General features: G+C 36.1%; 2 protein-coding genes across 6 annotated transcripts in view; both read left to right on the top strand.

Annotated features, from left to right (window-relative positions):
• LOC107747262 (nuclear receptor subfamily 2 group F member 6-like) overlaps positions 1–10131 on the top strand; it is a 14902-nt gene extending 4771 nt beyond the window's left edge. For 2 of the 5 annotated variants that reach the window (XM_016561729.1, XM_016561720.1), the window contains exons 3-5: positions 2906–3012; positions 4832–5407; positions 8823–10131. In XM_016561729.1, the coding sequence (XP_016417215.1) occupies positions 2906–3012; positions 4832–5407; positions 8823–9097 (958 nt within the window). In that variant the 3' untranslated portion in view covers positions 9098–10131. The remainder of the gene's footprint in view (positions 1–2905; positions 3013–4831; positions 5408–8822) is intronic. The other 3 variants (XM_016561754.1, XM_016561747.1, XM_016561738.1) reach the window with 3 other exon arrangements.
• A 671-nt stretch (positions 10132–10802) lies between these two features.
• On the top strand, positions 10803–15385 carry LOC107747253 (tax1-binding protein 3-like). The gene is made up of 4 exons (XM_016561709.1): positions 10803–11060; positions 11873–11992; positions 12093–12170; positions 14474–15385. The coding sequence occupies exons 1-4, from the start codon at positions 11022–11024 to the stop codon at positions 14612–14614; spliced, it is 378 nt and encodes a 125-aa protein (XP_016417195.1). The 5' UTR covers positions 10803–11021; the 3' UTR covers positions 14615–15385.
• The last annotated feature ends 232 nt before the right edge of the window (positions 15386–15617 follow it).

The raw sequence follows: 15617 nt of genomic DNA, 5'->3' as shown, positions 1-15617 counted from the left end.
CACACCTAATTCTTCACCTTAATTCCTAATTCTTTTGCGGTTAACATGCATCTTTTCTTCTCCACATGTTTTTGACTGACCCTGCTGACCCACTGAGCATTTTGCTGTCCAATGGTTATGCATTAACTTTGCAATTTCTAGTATTGTAGTAGTTTTGAATATTTCTCATGGACATTTAATAATTTTTGACTTTCAGTCTGAATTAAATCTCTTTTTTGGTTCATTTTATCTGTAAAAGAAAATCTGCTTAATAATTATGCACACCTGAATATAAGACATTTTTCACTTCCAGCCTTCATGAATGACGTGCTGACATACATTTCAAATGGTTTTCAACGGTCGTTTGACCTCTTTCTCGCGTCCAGTGTAGGCAGACTTTAGTTGTTGTAGACACGGTGTTACTCACCTACTGAGAAGAAACATAGCAACCTCGGCGTCCGATCGCAGGCCTCCGCTCCTTGAGTTCTCTCCAGCGCTGGAAAGCTGATCCGATATTTACACGGGTCCTACTTCTTGCCTTATCGTTCCGCAGACGTTTTCCTCTTTTGTTTTTTATCCGCCATCTCTATCTTTCTGTCGCTCGGCTCGGCTAATGTCCGTCCCATGCACTGAACGCGCTCTCCTCCACATCATGAGTAGACACGCCCCTTATTGCTGATTGGCTACAAGTTTGTTTTGCGATTCGGCCCGAATCAGTTTTTAAAGCGTTTTTGAAAAATCACTTACTCTGCCTTTAAAATATGATCGTTCGCGCGCTGAATTGTGGCAGAGATGTAATCCCATACCCTTAAACATTTCCGATGTGGTCTGTGCCTATTTGAAGCGCTTCTTTATTTGGTTGTGTTGTGAGCATTTGCAGCGTGTGCATTGTCAAACTGATGAAGATGTTTTTTTAATTTGCAGCGCGTTGAGCTCTCTCGGTCACTGTAAATTAGACTCTTATTTTGAAATGCATTACCATTGCTGGCTGCTTTTTCAAACAGGTGAGGGAGATTAAAATTCTTAACCATTCTCTACAACATATTACAATATAAACATAATGAAGTGAATACTGTCATAATTTAATCGACAGCAGATCATATGCAATCGCTTGGCATAAATGCGAGTTATTTATTGACTGCGAGCTGCTATGAAACCGCGAACCTGTAGAATGCGTGACAGCTCCGCGTTTTGACTTTGAAACGTGCAGCGCACATATTTAATCATTGAAATCATAGCCTTTTTGAAGATATAAAAAAACAATAGTCTGTTTCGCATTTTTTAAAAAAAAATTAATTATTTTTATTTATTGTGTCGCCAAATTTTTCTTTTTTTTTTTTTTTACTTTTCTTTTTTTCTTTTTTGGCACACATGCTCCTAAAGACATTTTACATTTTGCACACATAGTTGCAAACGCAAGTTGGGCACTGTCGAGCCCTGCTATAATGTTAATCAGGCAACATTACTACTAATGTTAAGATTTAGGCCTTTTTTGCAAGTAAAGAGGAAATTCTTTCACATTGCATCAAAACATTTTTAGTTGAACATAGTTGTCCATTTTGTCCAGGTACAACTTGACAAACGACTAGCAGTACAAGCTCTCCCCAAGCTGTTTAGAAGTACTCATACTGACAGCAACCTTCAGTCTGTCATTTTCTACAAAAACTGAGACAACTGGAGTAACAGGTCGGTGATGTGACAAGTTGGGCAGAGTTCAAATGCATGTCGCCTAAATAAACAGCAGCAAGATACATCACAATATACAGAAGCTGAAAGTCTACAGAACAGTGACTTGGTGACCACCAGCATATTAATCAATTAATCAGTTCACTGATTAATCACTGTGACCGCAACAGGACATTTTGAGGGTCATGTTTTGGATGTGTACCGTGGGCATCTGGTCGTCATATTATGTCAAAACCTTTTCTTTGTTAAGCATAGCCATATTTGATTAAGTTAGTAAGGTTTAATGATGGCTTGACTTATTTATAAGATTTTCTGGGAGCAAACAGAATTACAAAACGTGCTACATTTTCATTTCCCGATCCAAAAGAATACCCAGCCACTACAGCTGAATGTGTACAGGGCTGTCGAAACACAATTGTGCATGTTCTGTGTATACTTGGCCTCTTACAGCAGATCTAACATTAGCCTTGCTGAATGAGTGAACAGAATTGTGTCCTTTGTGTTTGTGCCAAGGTTACGTGACTCGTGAGGGATAATTTACCTGAGAGTCACTGGAGAGCTCTTCACACATCACAGCTCAGAAAGGATGCAGATTAATTCACATTCAGCTTTATTTGTTGGTTTTAACGCTCAACTGAAATATTTATATTTATTAGTGTTATTGAGTTTGAATTTGTGCCTTTTCAACACAAAAGACTTAAAGCACACAGGTTTAACTTTTGTTCACATAATTAGTTCTATTTTTATTCATCAACATTTAATGAAGTTAAGTCACTTTTGCCTTTTTATATTTTTTTCTTGTCAGTTTGCATTTGTACTCATTTTAGGGATTGTGACAATTTATTGGGAGACACTCAATACAATTAATTTATTAATTCATTTATAAGGGTGATTGTGTCTTTAATTACTTTGAATATGGTATGTAAACACTCGTTTTTGGTGCTGTAATGTCAAATCTCAATGTAACACAGTCTTCCCAAGATCTGCCTTTATTCTGCACAGATAACACTAGAATTAATGACTTCAATTGTCAGTATCTATGCTGAGATTATAATATAACGTCCAGGAAAGATATGATCATGACGTTATTGGAAGATTCTATCTTTTTTAATTATGCAATCTGTAGTGATGTTCACACCCGGCAACCTTCCACTGATCACCCATTATCTTTTAAAGGTGCCAAATCTTAAATCATCTCATGTATTCTCTTGGCTCAAAGGTGTCTAAACTGTCTTCACAGGTCAAACAGAGAGTGTCAGATTGATCAGCACCACCGTAACCAGTGTCAGTACTGCCGTCTGAAGAAGTGTTTCCGGGTCGGTATGAGGAAAGAAGGTCAGCAAACCAGTGAGATATATATATATATATATATATTTGTAATAAATATTTTACTATATACATGAGTCATTCTAGTCATTTCACATCAGAAAAGTGTAAAAACAATGTGCTTTCTCAGTAACACAACTACTGGTTTCAGATGATCTGTTTTATCAGTGTAACTTATCTGCTAGTTGCTAAGCTTAATTATTAAACGACATTTTGATATTACAAATATATTACTATTGATATTACTAGAAAAAGATGTTTGTCAGCTGTTACGTACAAGTTGTGTGGGTTGACATTTTTGACAGTTTCATATTTGACTCAACTTCAATGGCAGGACTTATCTGGCCTACCAAATGTTATATCATGGGCAATTAATATAAAAAAAGACATTTATCATAATGTGATCAAAATGTTTGCTGCAGCAGAATATTACACCACATGATGCTGGTCACGTGATTTTATGACCGTTTATGACCATTTTAACCATTTGTTAGTTTTCAGGGGGGTGTTTGTTAGTTACACAGTTGACAATATTTGTGGACATGAGTAAAATGAAATACATTTAAACTCAGTCTATTATTCTAAGGTATTTGGATTCTATAAATAAATTTGACTAACATTTTTATTCATTATTTTGATCTCAAGACTCATCAAATCAAAAACTGGACATTTTAAAAACTGTAATTTAAGGGACATAAAGGCAATTTCAAGCAAACTGAAAAACGGTGCAGAAAATATATGTGTGAGATTAAAGTATGTATTTTCTTAATGGATAAATATGATATTTCTGAAGAAATTATCATTAATTACCATAAATGTACATGCAACAATTATACACTAAATTATACACTACCAGTCAAAAGTTTCTGAATGTTTTTTTTAAAGAATTCTCCTCTGCTCACCAAGTCAATTGTGAAATATTTTTACTATTTAAAATAACTGCTTTCTATTTGAAAATATTTTCAAATGTAATTTATTCCTGTGATCGAAACAAAATTTTCAGCATTATTACTCCAGTCTTGAGTGTCACAAGATCCTTCAGATATCATTCTAATATGCTGCTGGTTTGCTGTTCAATAAACATTTATTTACTTTATTTATTATTATTATTATTAACAGTTGAGTACATTTTTTTTCAGGATTTTTTGATAAATGGAAAGATCCAAAGATCAGTATAATTTTTTTTACTTTTTTGGGGTACATTTTTATTTAGCAAGGATGCTTTAAATTGAACAAAAGTGATGATAAAGACATTTAAAATGTTTCAAAAGATTTCTATTTCAGATAAATGCTGTTCTTTTGAACTTTCTATTCATCAAAGAAACCTGAAAAAATTCTACTCAGCTGTTTTCAACATAATAATAATAATAATAAAAGTTTTTTAATCAGCAAATCAGAATATTAGAATGATTTCTGAAAGATCACGGGACTGGAGTAATGAAGCTAAAAAAATCAGCTTTGAAATCACAGGAATAAATTCCATTTTTAAATATATTCAAATAGAAAACAGTTCTTTTTAATAGTAAAAGTTTTTCCAAATTTTACTCTTTTTGCTGTACTTTGGATCAAATAAATGCAAGCTTGGTGAGCAGAAGAGACTTACTGTTACTCTTAAAAAATCTTACTGTTTAAAAACTTTTGACTGGTAGTGTATAATGAGCCATATACTGTAAATATTTAGAGTCTATATTTATATTTCTGATGTTGTCCCAAACAAACAATTTCCCACATAACTTTATAGCTAGTTTCATGTTACTTGTGTCATTCAGAAGGGGGTTTTCGGTTTGTATCATTATATTGAGGTTTCCTTTCTCTGTTGGTTTTTTCTTGTATTTTCCAGCAGTCCAGCGTGGTCGAATCCCTCCCTCTCATGCAGGCATCAGTCCAGCCTCAATGGTTGGTGCGGGTGGTGATGTTGGAGGAGGTCAAGGCATGGGTGCTGAATTCTTCAACGGTCAGCCGGTGTCTGAACTCATCTCTCAGCTGCTGAGAGCAGAGCCGTACCCCAACAGCCGCTACGGAGCCCAGTGCGGCCAGCAGCTCGCAGGAGGCAACAGCTCCGTCATGGGCATCGACAATATATGTGAGCTGGCGGCCCGGCTGCTCTTCAGTACCATCGAATGGGTGCGGAATATTCCCTACTTTCCTGACCTGCCCGTGTCGGAGCAGGTGGCCCTTCTGAGGCTGAGCTGGAGTGAACTGTTCATCTTGAATGCAGCTCAGTCGGCTCTGCCGCTGCATACGGCCCCTCTGCTGGCAGCTGCTGGTTTTCATTCCTCCCCCATGCCCGCTGACCGCGTCGTGTCCTTCATGGACCAGGTGCGGGTCTTCCAGGACCAGGTGGACAAGCTGACACGACTGCAGGTGGATTCGGCCGAATACAGTTGTCTGAAAGCCATCGCTCTGTTCTCACCAGGTGAGAGTTAAATATAGGGTTAAATATAGGGTACAACGGGGCAAAAAGCCGCCTTTGATATTATTTTCCTCTAAACCACTAGATGGCACAAAAACGTGGCTTAGCACTTTCCAAAACATTCGCTTTTCAAGATGCACGTGCATATTTGTCTGATCCTTGACGCGATCACGCGCAGCAGTGCAAAGTTGATTCTGTGCTTACTTGATCTAATATTTTATGTTTTTTAAAATGTTGTAGATTTAAGTAGCAAATGAGAAATGAGCTAAAATTAATGCATATATTTTGAGACAAAGGTCTTCTTAAAAATTTTCAGTTTTGTTTTTAAATAACGAAAGAATATGTAAAAGTATGGTGTTTGGGGTCAAAAGTGCCCTGCTGTTGGGGCTAAAGGCGCACAGTAATTAACATGATAATTAATAGAAGGCTGACTTTTCTATTTGTTGACATGACATCACATGGTTAGATTCAGATGGTAAATATTATATATTATTTTGGGTGTCCATATTAGAGATAATCACCATGTTTAGAATGGAACCATCATATTTAAAAACATGATATTAATCATATCACATAAAATATAATTTGTTGTTACTACTGTAAATCTATTTCAAATTATTATGGCATCTCCTTCAATACTTTCAGAATCTTTACTTCTTAAAATTATTTTGTTTCTGTATTTTAAAATGTATATTTTTTATATTAACGTAGTTTAATGACAGTATATTTATTGAACAAAAATTAATTATTTTATTTTTCAAATAAGCAGAAAATAGTATAAACGTTGCTAAAGTGATTGTTTTGAACATGTATTAACTTAGACATTATTAAAAAACATTATTTTAGCTGAAGTAATTGTATCAATACTGTGTGCCTTTTAAAATAAAGGCCCCCCTTGCCATCTCATTCATACATTTATAAGATTTTTAAACAAAATAAACGACTTGCAAAGAAATTATAGAAATTTATACTTTTATTTAGCAAGGATGCTTAAAATTGATCAAAAGTGATGATAAAGGCATTTATAATGTTACAAAAGATTTCTATTTCAGATAAATAGTGTTCATATCGATATCGGAATTATATCGTATCGACCGAAATTAAGAAATATATCGTGATATCAATTTTGGCCATATCGTCCAGCCCTATGTTCAATACAAACGTATATATTTTTTCTGCAATTACACATTTTAGGCGCAGTGAAAAGCAAATTTTTTCTTAAGGTGAGCCTTTAGCCCTGTTGTACCCTATATTCCAAAGCACTGTCTTCAAATTAATATTTTATCAAGTAATGCATGACTATTACGTTGTTTATACTTGGGATTACAAATCTGAACAACAGAATCTGCATTTGAGGAATGTTTTGCTATTATTTTAAGTTATTAAATGTACCATTTTTGCCTGCTGGATGGAACAAAATCCCTAAGACTTATATTGAAAGAGGGACCATAGCCATATCTATGATTATCATAGAAACATTTTGACTTGAGACAATGAGGAACCACATCGAAACCATCCAAAACATCCTAGAAATTGCATAGTAGCTTACTAAAAACCACCAAGAACATTCTAACCACATAGCAAAGGAGTGAAACCATTTAGAACTCCTTAAATGCAAAACGTTTGCATAGCAACATGCTAAAACCACTCAGAACACGTTAGGAAAGGTGTAGCAAAATGCTAAAATCTTTGAGAGCATATTATTAAAGGCATAACAACATGCTAAAACCACTCAGAATATGTTAGTAAAAGCATTGCCAAATGATAAACCTCTCAGAATATTTGTAAAGGCATAGCAACATGTTAAAACCTCTCAGAACACATTAGTAAACGTATAACAACATGCTAAAACCACTTAGACGTAGAACACATTAATAAAGGCATAACAACATGCTAAAACCACTCAGAACATGTTAGCAGTCATAGCAACATTCCTATCCTCTCAGAGCACATTAGCAAAGGCATAGCAACATGCTAAAACCACTCTGAACACATTAGCAAAGGCATAGCAACATGCTAAAACCTCTGAGAACACGTTATTAAACACATAGCAAAATGCTAGAACCTCTCTAAACATTATTAAACACATAGCAACATGTAAAACCACTCAAAACATGTTGGTGAAAGCATCTATACATATCTATGGGTGAAAGCATAGCAACATGCTAAAACCACTCAGAACATGTTAGTAAAGGCAAAGCAAAATGCTTAAACCTCTCATATTATTAAACACATACCATGCTAAAACCACTGAGAACACGTTAGTAAAGGCATAGCAACATGCTAAACCTCCCAGAACACGTTAGTAAAGGCATAGCAACATGCTAAACCTCCCAGAACACGTTAAAGGCATAGCAACATGCTAAACCTCCCAGAACACGTTAGTAAAGGCATAGCAACGTGCTAAACCTCCCAGAACACGTTAGTAAAGGCATAGCAACATACTAAACCTCCCAGAACACGTTAGTAAAGGCAAAGCAAAATGCTAATAACTCTCATAACACATTATTAAACACATAGCAATAGTATCATGCTAAAACCACTCAGAACTCATTAGTAAAGGCATAGCAACATGCTAAACCTCCCAGAACACCTCAGAACATGTTAGCAGTCATAGCAACATTCCTATCCTCTCAGAGCACATTAGCAAAGGCATAGCAACATGCTAAAACCACTCTGAACACATTAGCAAAGGCATAGCAACATGCTAAAACCTCTGAGAACACGTTATTAAACACATAGCAAAATGCTAGAACCTCTCTAAACATTATTAAACACATAGCAACATGTAAAACCACTCAAAACATGTTGGTGAAAGCATCTATACATATCTATGGGTGAAAGCATAGCAACATGCTAAAACCACTCAGAACATGTTAGTAAAGGCAAAGCAAAATGCTTAAACCTCTCATATTATTAAACACATACCATGCTAAAACCACTGAGAACACGTTAGTAAAGGCATAGCAACATGCTAAACCTCCCAGAACACGTTCGTAAAGGCAAAGCAAAATGCTAATAACTCTCATAACACATTATTAAACACACAGCAGTAGTATCATGCTAAAACCACTCAGAACTCATTAGTAAATGCATAGCAATGTTAAAACCTCCCAGAACATGTTAGTAAAGGCATAGCAACGAGCTAAATCCAGAATGCTTAGTTGCAGTGGGTTTTGTACAGCCACTCTTTTTAAAATGTAAAATTCTAGTTAGTTGGAAAATTAGTCTGACAATTTTTTTTTTTTGGCATTTTTGTCTTTAATTTGACAGGACAGTGTAGAGAGGACAGGAAGCGAAGTGGGAGAGAGAAAATAACATTTTCAAAGAGAAAATAACATTGCCAAGTATCCATCGCATTTGCCGTTTGGATTTCACTTGCAGCTGGGTTGTAAACTCTTTGTCCTGTTTGCTGCAGACGCGTGTGGGCTGTCAGATCCGGCGCACATCGACAGCCTGCAGGAGAAAGCACAGGTGGCCCTGACCGAGTACGAGCGTATACAGTATCCAGGTCACCCACAGCGCTTCGGCCGACTCCTGCTGCGACTGCCCGCCCTGAGAGCCGTTCCCGCCAACCTCATCTCTCAACTCTTCTTCATGCGGCTGGTTGGCAAGACGCCCATTGAGACGCTTATCCGGGACATGCAGCTCTCTGGAAGCTCCATCAGCTGGCCATACGTGCCTGGACAGTAGATGAACAATCAGAGACTTGTTCCCGTGTCCCATCTCAGGCTGCTCCCATGATTCCACAGTAACCGTGTGGATAGATGTTGTGTTTCGGGTTTTGTTGATTGTGTATATACTGTATGTCTAAAAGAGGTTGACACGTATGTTGCTATGCAGTTTCAATGAGCCATCCAGCACCAAGATACCTCATGTTTCACATCATGAGCATCAACAAATTCTGTCGAGAACATTTGACGAGAAACCGAGGACTGATTATGAAGAAGTTAGCTGATATATGACAGATCCAAAGCTTTAAAGAAGAGTGTACAATACCTTCTTTTTCAGAACATAGTGAACTATTTTAAAGCTAGTGTAGATGTACAGTAAGAATCTTTGTAACAGACTGCATTTGTGAGAAAAATGTTGGGTTATATACTTGAAAAATCAATGGTGAACAATGAATGGCTATGTTTAGAATGGAATACTTGCATACTGCACACTACTGCTTTATATTGAATAGTATGTGAAACAGTATGAAATATGCAATATTACATACCCCAAACCGTACTATGCTACATTTTGATCTCATTATATTACATGTTTATCATGTAAATATGGTACACTGCATTATGGGATACAGTATTCTGTGCAGTGTGCCTGGTTGTGTTCGGAGTACTTCCAGTTATTACACACTATGCACGGTGTACATACTATATACCAAAAACATTGAGTAGTATGGTAGTGTGCTATTCTGAACATAGACCATGCCTTCGATTGTCCTATTTAAACAGTTCTGGTGAATTTTTCAATGGTGTGGAGAAATGGTATAAACTTTTACATTGCCGACTGTGGGAAATATCAAGTATTTTTGCATACTAAAAATTAAAATGAATGATAAACAAACAAGCAAGCTATTATGTAAGAAGATTGTTAATGAAAAAAAAAAAAACACTTGCATTTTCAGCAGTGTTAGTCAAATAAATAACCTGCAAACAAGAAAAAAGGATATTTGTTCCAACTTTTTTCGTATGAAGTTTATGACTTGTATTTCGAAGATGAATAAAAATAGCATTTGTCTAATAAAAAAGGCATTTGTTTCTAATCAATATTGGGTACAAATCCTTTGTTTAATAATATATTATCTACACTGTACTACACTGATTTGGCATACAAAAGTTTTTCAAATATTAATCATTAAAAAGAAACATGCTTTTTAATGTGATGATAAAAAAGACTATACACAAAAAGACTAAACATTTTAGCCTTTACGTTAAATAATATCTCCATTATAATTACAGGATGGCTACACCACCTTAAATGTTTTACTTTCAATCAATCAATCAATCGATATGAATTCAGAAATGTAAATGATTATATCACTTCATGATTATACCACCCACCTACAAAATCATTCTGCATGCTGTGCACTGGGAAAAAAAAGGTATAGAAACAATTTTCAATATGATGTTTCACAATTAATAAAGTAACATGAAAACAAAGTACAAGCACTGAAATATTTTGTAAAATATATTTGTAAAATATGTTTATTTACAACCTCGGGGGAAAAAAAATTGCCTTACAAAAAATATTTTGACTGTCACGTAATACTGACCAAAATGCGTCATCTGCTGGTGAATCAGTGCTCGTGCTTGTTTAAATGACAGTGAAATCACTGTTTTACCCGTAAATACGCCCATAAATAAGTCACATCAATATTTACCCATGTTCAGCTGACAAATCCGATTACGTAAATGAATGAATAGGATGAATAAAACGAGAGAAGTGTAATGTAGTCTTGAGCGCAGGGTGTGTAGCGCAGCCCAGCCCCAGCATGACACACAGCCAAAGCGGAGGAGCCGAACACCCTCACTCGAATTATTATCAGTGAAAATCACTGAATTAAACACCCAAGAGACCCAACAGGGAATAAAAGTTTTATAACACGCAGAAAATGTCGTTCATCCCCGGTCAGCCTGTCTCAACGGTTGTGGTAAGTTTGCGTTCAGTGTGAGTAAGCTTCACTAGCATTAACGTTAGTGCCTTCAGCCTTGTGTGCGGTTCTTTAGTGTTTTTACAACGACAGTGATTCGTTTTATATCGTTTGACTGGGAAAGCGGTTAATTAAAAAATGTTTTTTTTTTCTCGACAATAATTTGCGACATGACAGGACAGTTTGGTTACGTTTATTTGAGTTTAAGCTAACAGCTGATGTAATGGAAAGGGTTAGCATGCTAGGCTAACGTTAGCCAGCAGGGGCGAACAAAGTGAACAATAGTTCATTTATTTATTATTCAATTTATTTGTGTATTTATTTAGATTGTGGGAAATGATTATGGGGCACAATATAATGAAACCGAACGTTTTACTTCGTTTTACTTTACTTCGGTTTACTTGCTCTCAAACTAGAGCAAAACCAGAGTGTTCATTTGGCTTCCCTAAAATGAAACGCTATTTATACAATGCTTATTAGTCATTTTTGGGATACAGTTAATATTAAATGATTAATTTAATTGGGGTTTAATTGTTATTTTGTATTATTTTCAATCTGTTCTGATGTCACTCGGGTGTGAAGTAAGTAGGCGTGGTTTATGTTCTTGTTCAAGTAATGCTGCCATATATGGTCATAAACAGCTGTGCCATAGGATGTCTTAAATCCTAGTTAGCCGCCTACCTAGATGGCACCTAGCGTGCATTATTCTCAAAAATGCTGACTATGTATATAGATAGCTACGTTTTTAGACATATACTTATTATGCCTGCCTTGTAAGTCAGCTGTCTTGTGTTTTCCTCTCTGTATTTCAGCAACGGATTGAGATTCACAAACTACGGGATGGTGATAATGTAATATTAGGATTCAGCATTGGAGGAGGAATCGACCAAGATCCAAGCCAGAATCCGTTTTCCGAAGACAAGACAGACAAGGTGAAAAATCATGTTTCGTGAATTGAATTCTATTTAGAGTGAGGCATTTTTCCTCCTCTGTCATTCAGAAGTGACTCTTCTAACCTCATTAACGTCACAGGGAATCTATGTCACACGTGTATCTAAAGGTGGACCTGCAGAGGTGGCTGGTCTCAGGATGGGAGACAGAATCATGCAGGTGAGCGATCCGAACCGGTCAACCATATTATAAGACATTCTCACAGTGATGAAGAGTTTTGTTCAGGTCACAAAACTAAACTATTCCTGATTTTACTAAATGAATCTCCACTAGAGGTCGCTGTGGCATCATTATTATTATTATTATTATTATATATTTTTTCATTTTGTGACATTTAAAGCAGTGGTTCACCAAAAAAAGGAAAATTCTGTCAATTACTTTTACCTGTTGTTTTAAATTGTATGTCTTCTCTTTTTTTTGAACGTGAATGCGGATTGAGGCTGTCAAGCATCAAAATAAAACAAAAAGCAACAAAAAAGTAGTCAATATGACTCATGCAATATATTCTAAGTTTTCATTTTTCACTTTTTCCATCTTTTGGTACTAACTATATTGAGTGAACCAATAAAAATGTGGCCGTAGTTCAAGCCAAGGTTGTTGGGTTCCTTCAAAAAACATTATTTGTAGTGCACCTCCCATCCAATAATCGCAGAGATTTGTGCTGTGTTGCTTCTGATAAGAAATGCTGTTCAAATTCTGTCCATTTTATCGTAAAATTCAAACAATAAATGCAGTTTTGACATTCTTAAATGTGGCGTGACAGATCGCTTTAGCCACTTCAGTTCAAGTGGCAGCGTGGCGCGTGAATCTCTTCCACTTTCATTTAAATTGTTGCATGAAATAAATGTGCATGAACATTGTTGACACCATGTTGAAAGATACAGTACAACTTACCAAAATACATCAGCTCTCATGTAATCACTCATGGAAGGCGGTCAATAAAACTGCTTGTGAACAATGTCACTTAAAGGGTTAGTTCACCCAAAAATGCAAATTCTGTCATTAATTACTCACCCACCGTCATGTCGTTCCAAACCCGTAAGACCTTCGTTCATCTTCGGAACACAAATTAAGATATTTTTGATGCATTCCGAGAGCTCTCTGACCCTCCATAGACAGCAATGTAATTACCACGATCAAGGTCCAGAAACGTAGCAAGGAGATCGGTAAAATAATCCATGTGACATCAGGGGTTCAACCGTAATTTTACGAAGCTACGAGAATATTTTTTGTGCAGAAAGAAAGCAAAAATAACGACTTTATTCAACAATTCGTCTCCTCCACGTCACCCTGGTGCCATTTTGGAGAGTATCACGTACGTAAACAACGTATGCTATTCTGTGTCAGCTGTGCCACGCGGATATGTTTTCTATGTTCAGATCAAAGTGCAAACAACGTAGACGATGTATCCGTGTGGCGCAGCTTAGCTTGTCTAACATCTTAGACAAGTTATAAGAGGTATACTACGTTTTTATTTAAAACTCACTTAAAACCACCAGCGAGTGTTTGTAATAGATTGCGTCTAATCTGTGTTTTGGCCATATAATGTTGCTGAAATAGTTATTCGTAGCCTTTTATATCTTTTGCACCTGCTTAGCTTTCCTCATGTACTGTAAGCACCCAGTATTTCTATGAAAATAGGCAGAATCTCATGAAAATCACAAAAATTGTGTTTATTAGCTTCATGTTTCATCTGTAGAAATGTTTTTCTGGGTTTATGTACAGAACTGAACGTGGAAGTGTAATGGATATTTGTCATCGAAGACAGGGCGCGTTATGAATGCAGTAATATGAGCGCGACATATGAGCAGCTAAAGAGCTTCCTCTGAGAAGAGAAAATGCTGGCAGACAGCACAGGAAGCAGCTAATGCTTATCAGGTCGCGTAAATCAGCGGAAAATGAATAGAAATGATGATTCTGTCTAAGCTATGCATTTTAAAATGAAAACAAAAACGTAGTCTAAAAGTCGTGGAAAAGATCAAAAGTCTAGCTGCATTTCACCAATGCTTGTCTGTCTCCTGAAGAAGAAAAAAAAGCAGAAAGATGCAATTTTTTTTTTTTAAACCGCTTACTGATTTAAAGATTTTAAGTATGCAGCAGTGAGCCTCACATACTGAGATGAGTCTTTAAGTCTGTAAAAATGTCCGCAAACTGAAAAAATAAAACCAACTTTTTTTTTAAGGTATTGTAATCTTATTAAAACAGATTTCATAAAATTGGTATTGAAAAAAGTATTGTTCAAGAATCGGTATCGAAGTCAAGGTATCGGAATTGAAGATTTTTTGAATGATACCCAGCCCTACAAGCTTGTGCCATGAATTACTAATATGACAGCTAGCTAATTGCATGCAAAGAGCTTATTAGCCTGCGCCATCTAGTGTTTCATGACTGAACTTATTTGGCATAATATGTTTAAAAATATATATAAAATGTAGTTTTTGTGCACTCAATGTCAATTTCAGGTGAATGGCTGGGACATGACCATGGTGACACATGATCAGGCACGAAAAAAACTCACCAAGAAGAATGAAGATGTGGTCAGGCTTCTCGTCACTAGAAAAACGCTGGAGGACGCAGTCAGACAGTCCATGATGCAACACTAATGCAGGTCTGAAACACGCTCAGTTGAGCTAATTGAATGTCCTTATTGGTTAATCACATGTTCAGAGCATGTTTTAACTAATAAAAAACAAACAGCCTCCCTCAGCCAAAGAGTGATGCCAAGAAACCTTTACACTCAATATGGACTAACGATTTGTTAAAGATGATTTTGACGTATTGAACTCTAACTGAATCAGTGTATGTGTGAATGATTGCTCTCAGAGTGCAATCTAAAGATTGTGGTTTGCATTCCATAAATTGCTACACTACTTTCAATTTAGCTACACTTTATGCCAAATACTACATTATCTTTACCACATATGCTCTTGAATGTATCACAGAGTCTGTGAACTCCTTATCATTTCATTCATAGATCTCAAGGGCTACAGTGAATTGTGTTCACCTCATTTTTTTGTTAACACGTACACATACTTATACGTCTGTTAATTATCGAATCAAGCGATGTGGGAAACAGCCAGCATATAGTTGTACTTTAATGACCACTAATTTTGCTAGTTCGGGAGAAATTTTTTAATTTTTTATACCTTTTGTTTTTGTATTTAATTAACGCAATGCTATCCTGTCAAAATATCATCCTCTGACCATAGAAAATGAATCCGTATTTGGCACAATTGAGAACACTGCAGTTTTGTATTTAGTGATACTTTTTCACATTTTTTCTGTTTTGAAAATGTTTTTGATACTGATTTTTTTTAGCGTTTGATTGTATGAGGATATATTTTCACGTAAGCGAATAAAGGCATCTTCTTGCACATGCTTTGTGTGTTTTATTGATCTAAATGGAGTGTTTGCTGTCTCAGCTCTGATGTCTAATGGGTCTCTTTTGTCAGGCTGTAAATGTCTGTGTCTTCACATTAAGCTTGAATATGGTGACATTTCAGAGCAGCAAATCTATTTCCTGACCTTTTGCTGTTTGTCCAGGCAGTTTTGTACTTCAGGCTACTTTCATCTCTTTAATGTTAGCCGGCAAAGGTGAGCATACAA

The sequence above is a fragment of the Sinocyclocheilus rhinocerous genome, unplaced genomic scaffold (assembly GCF_001515625.1).
Source record: "Sinocyclocheilus rhinocerous isolate Xijiao unplaced genomic scaffold, SAMN03320098_v1.1 scaffold671, whole genome shotgun sequence".
NCBI classification, from domain to species: Eukaryota; Metazoa; Chordata; class Actinopteri; order Cypriniformes; family Cyprinidae; genus Sinocyclocheilus; species Sinocyclocheilus rhinocerous.
The sequence above is the reverse complement of the archived record's forward strand: the minus strand, read 5'-3'. Positions and strand labels throughout refer to the sequence as shown.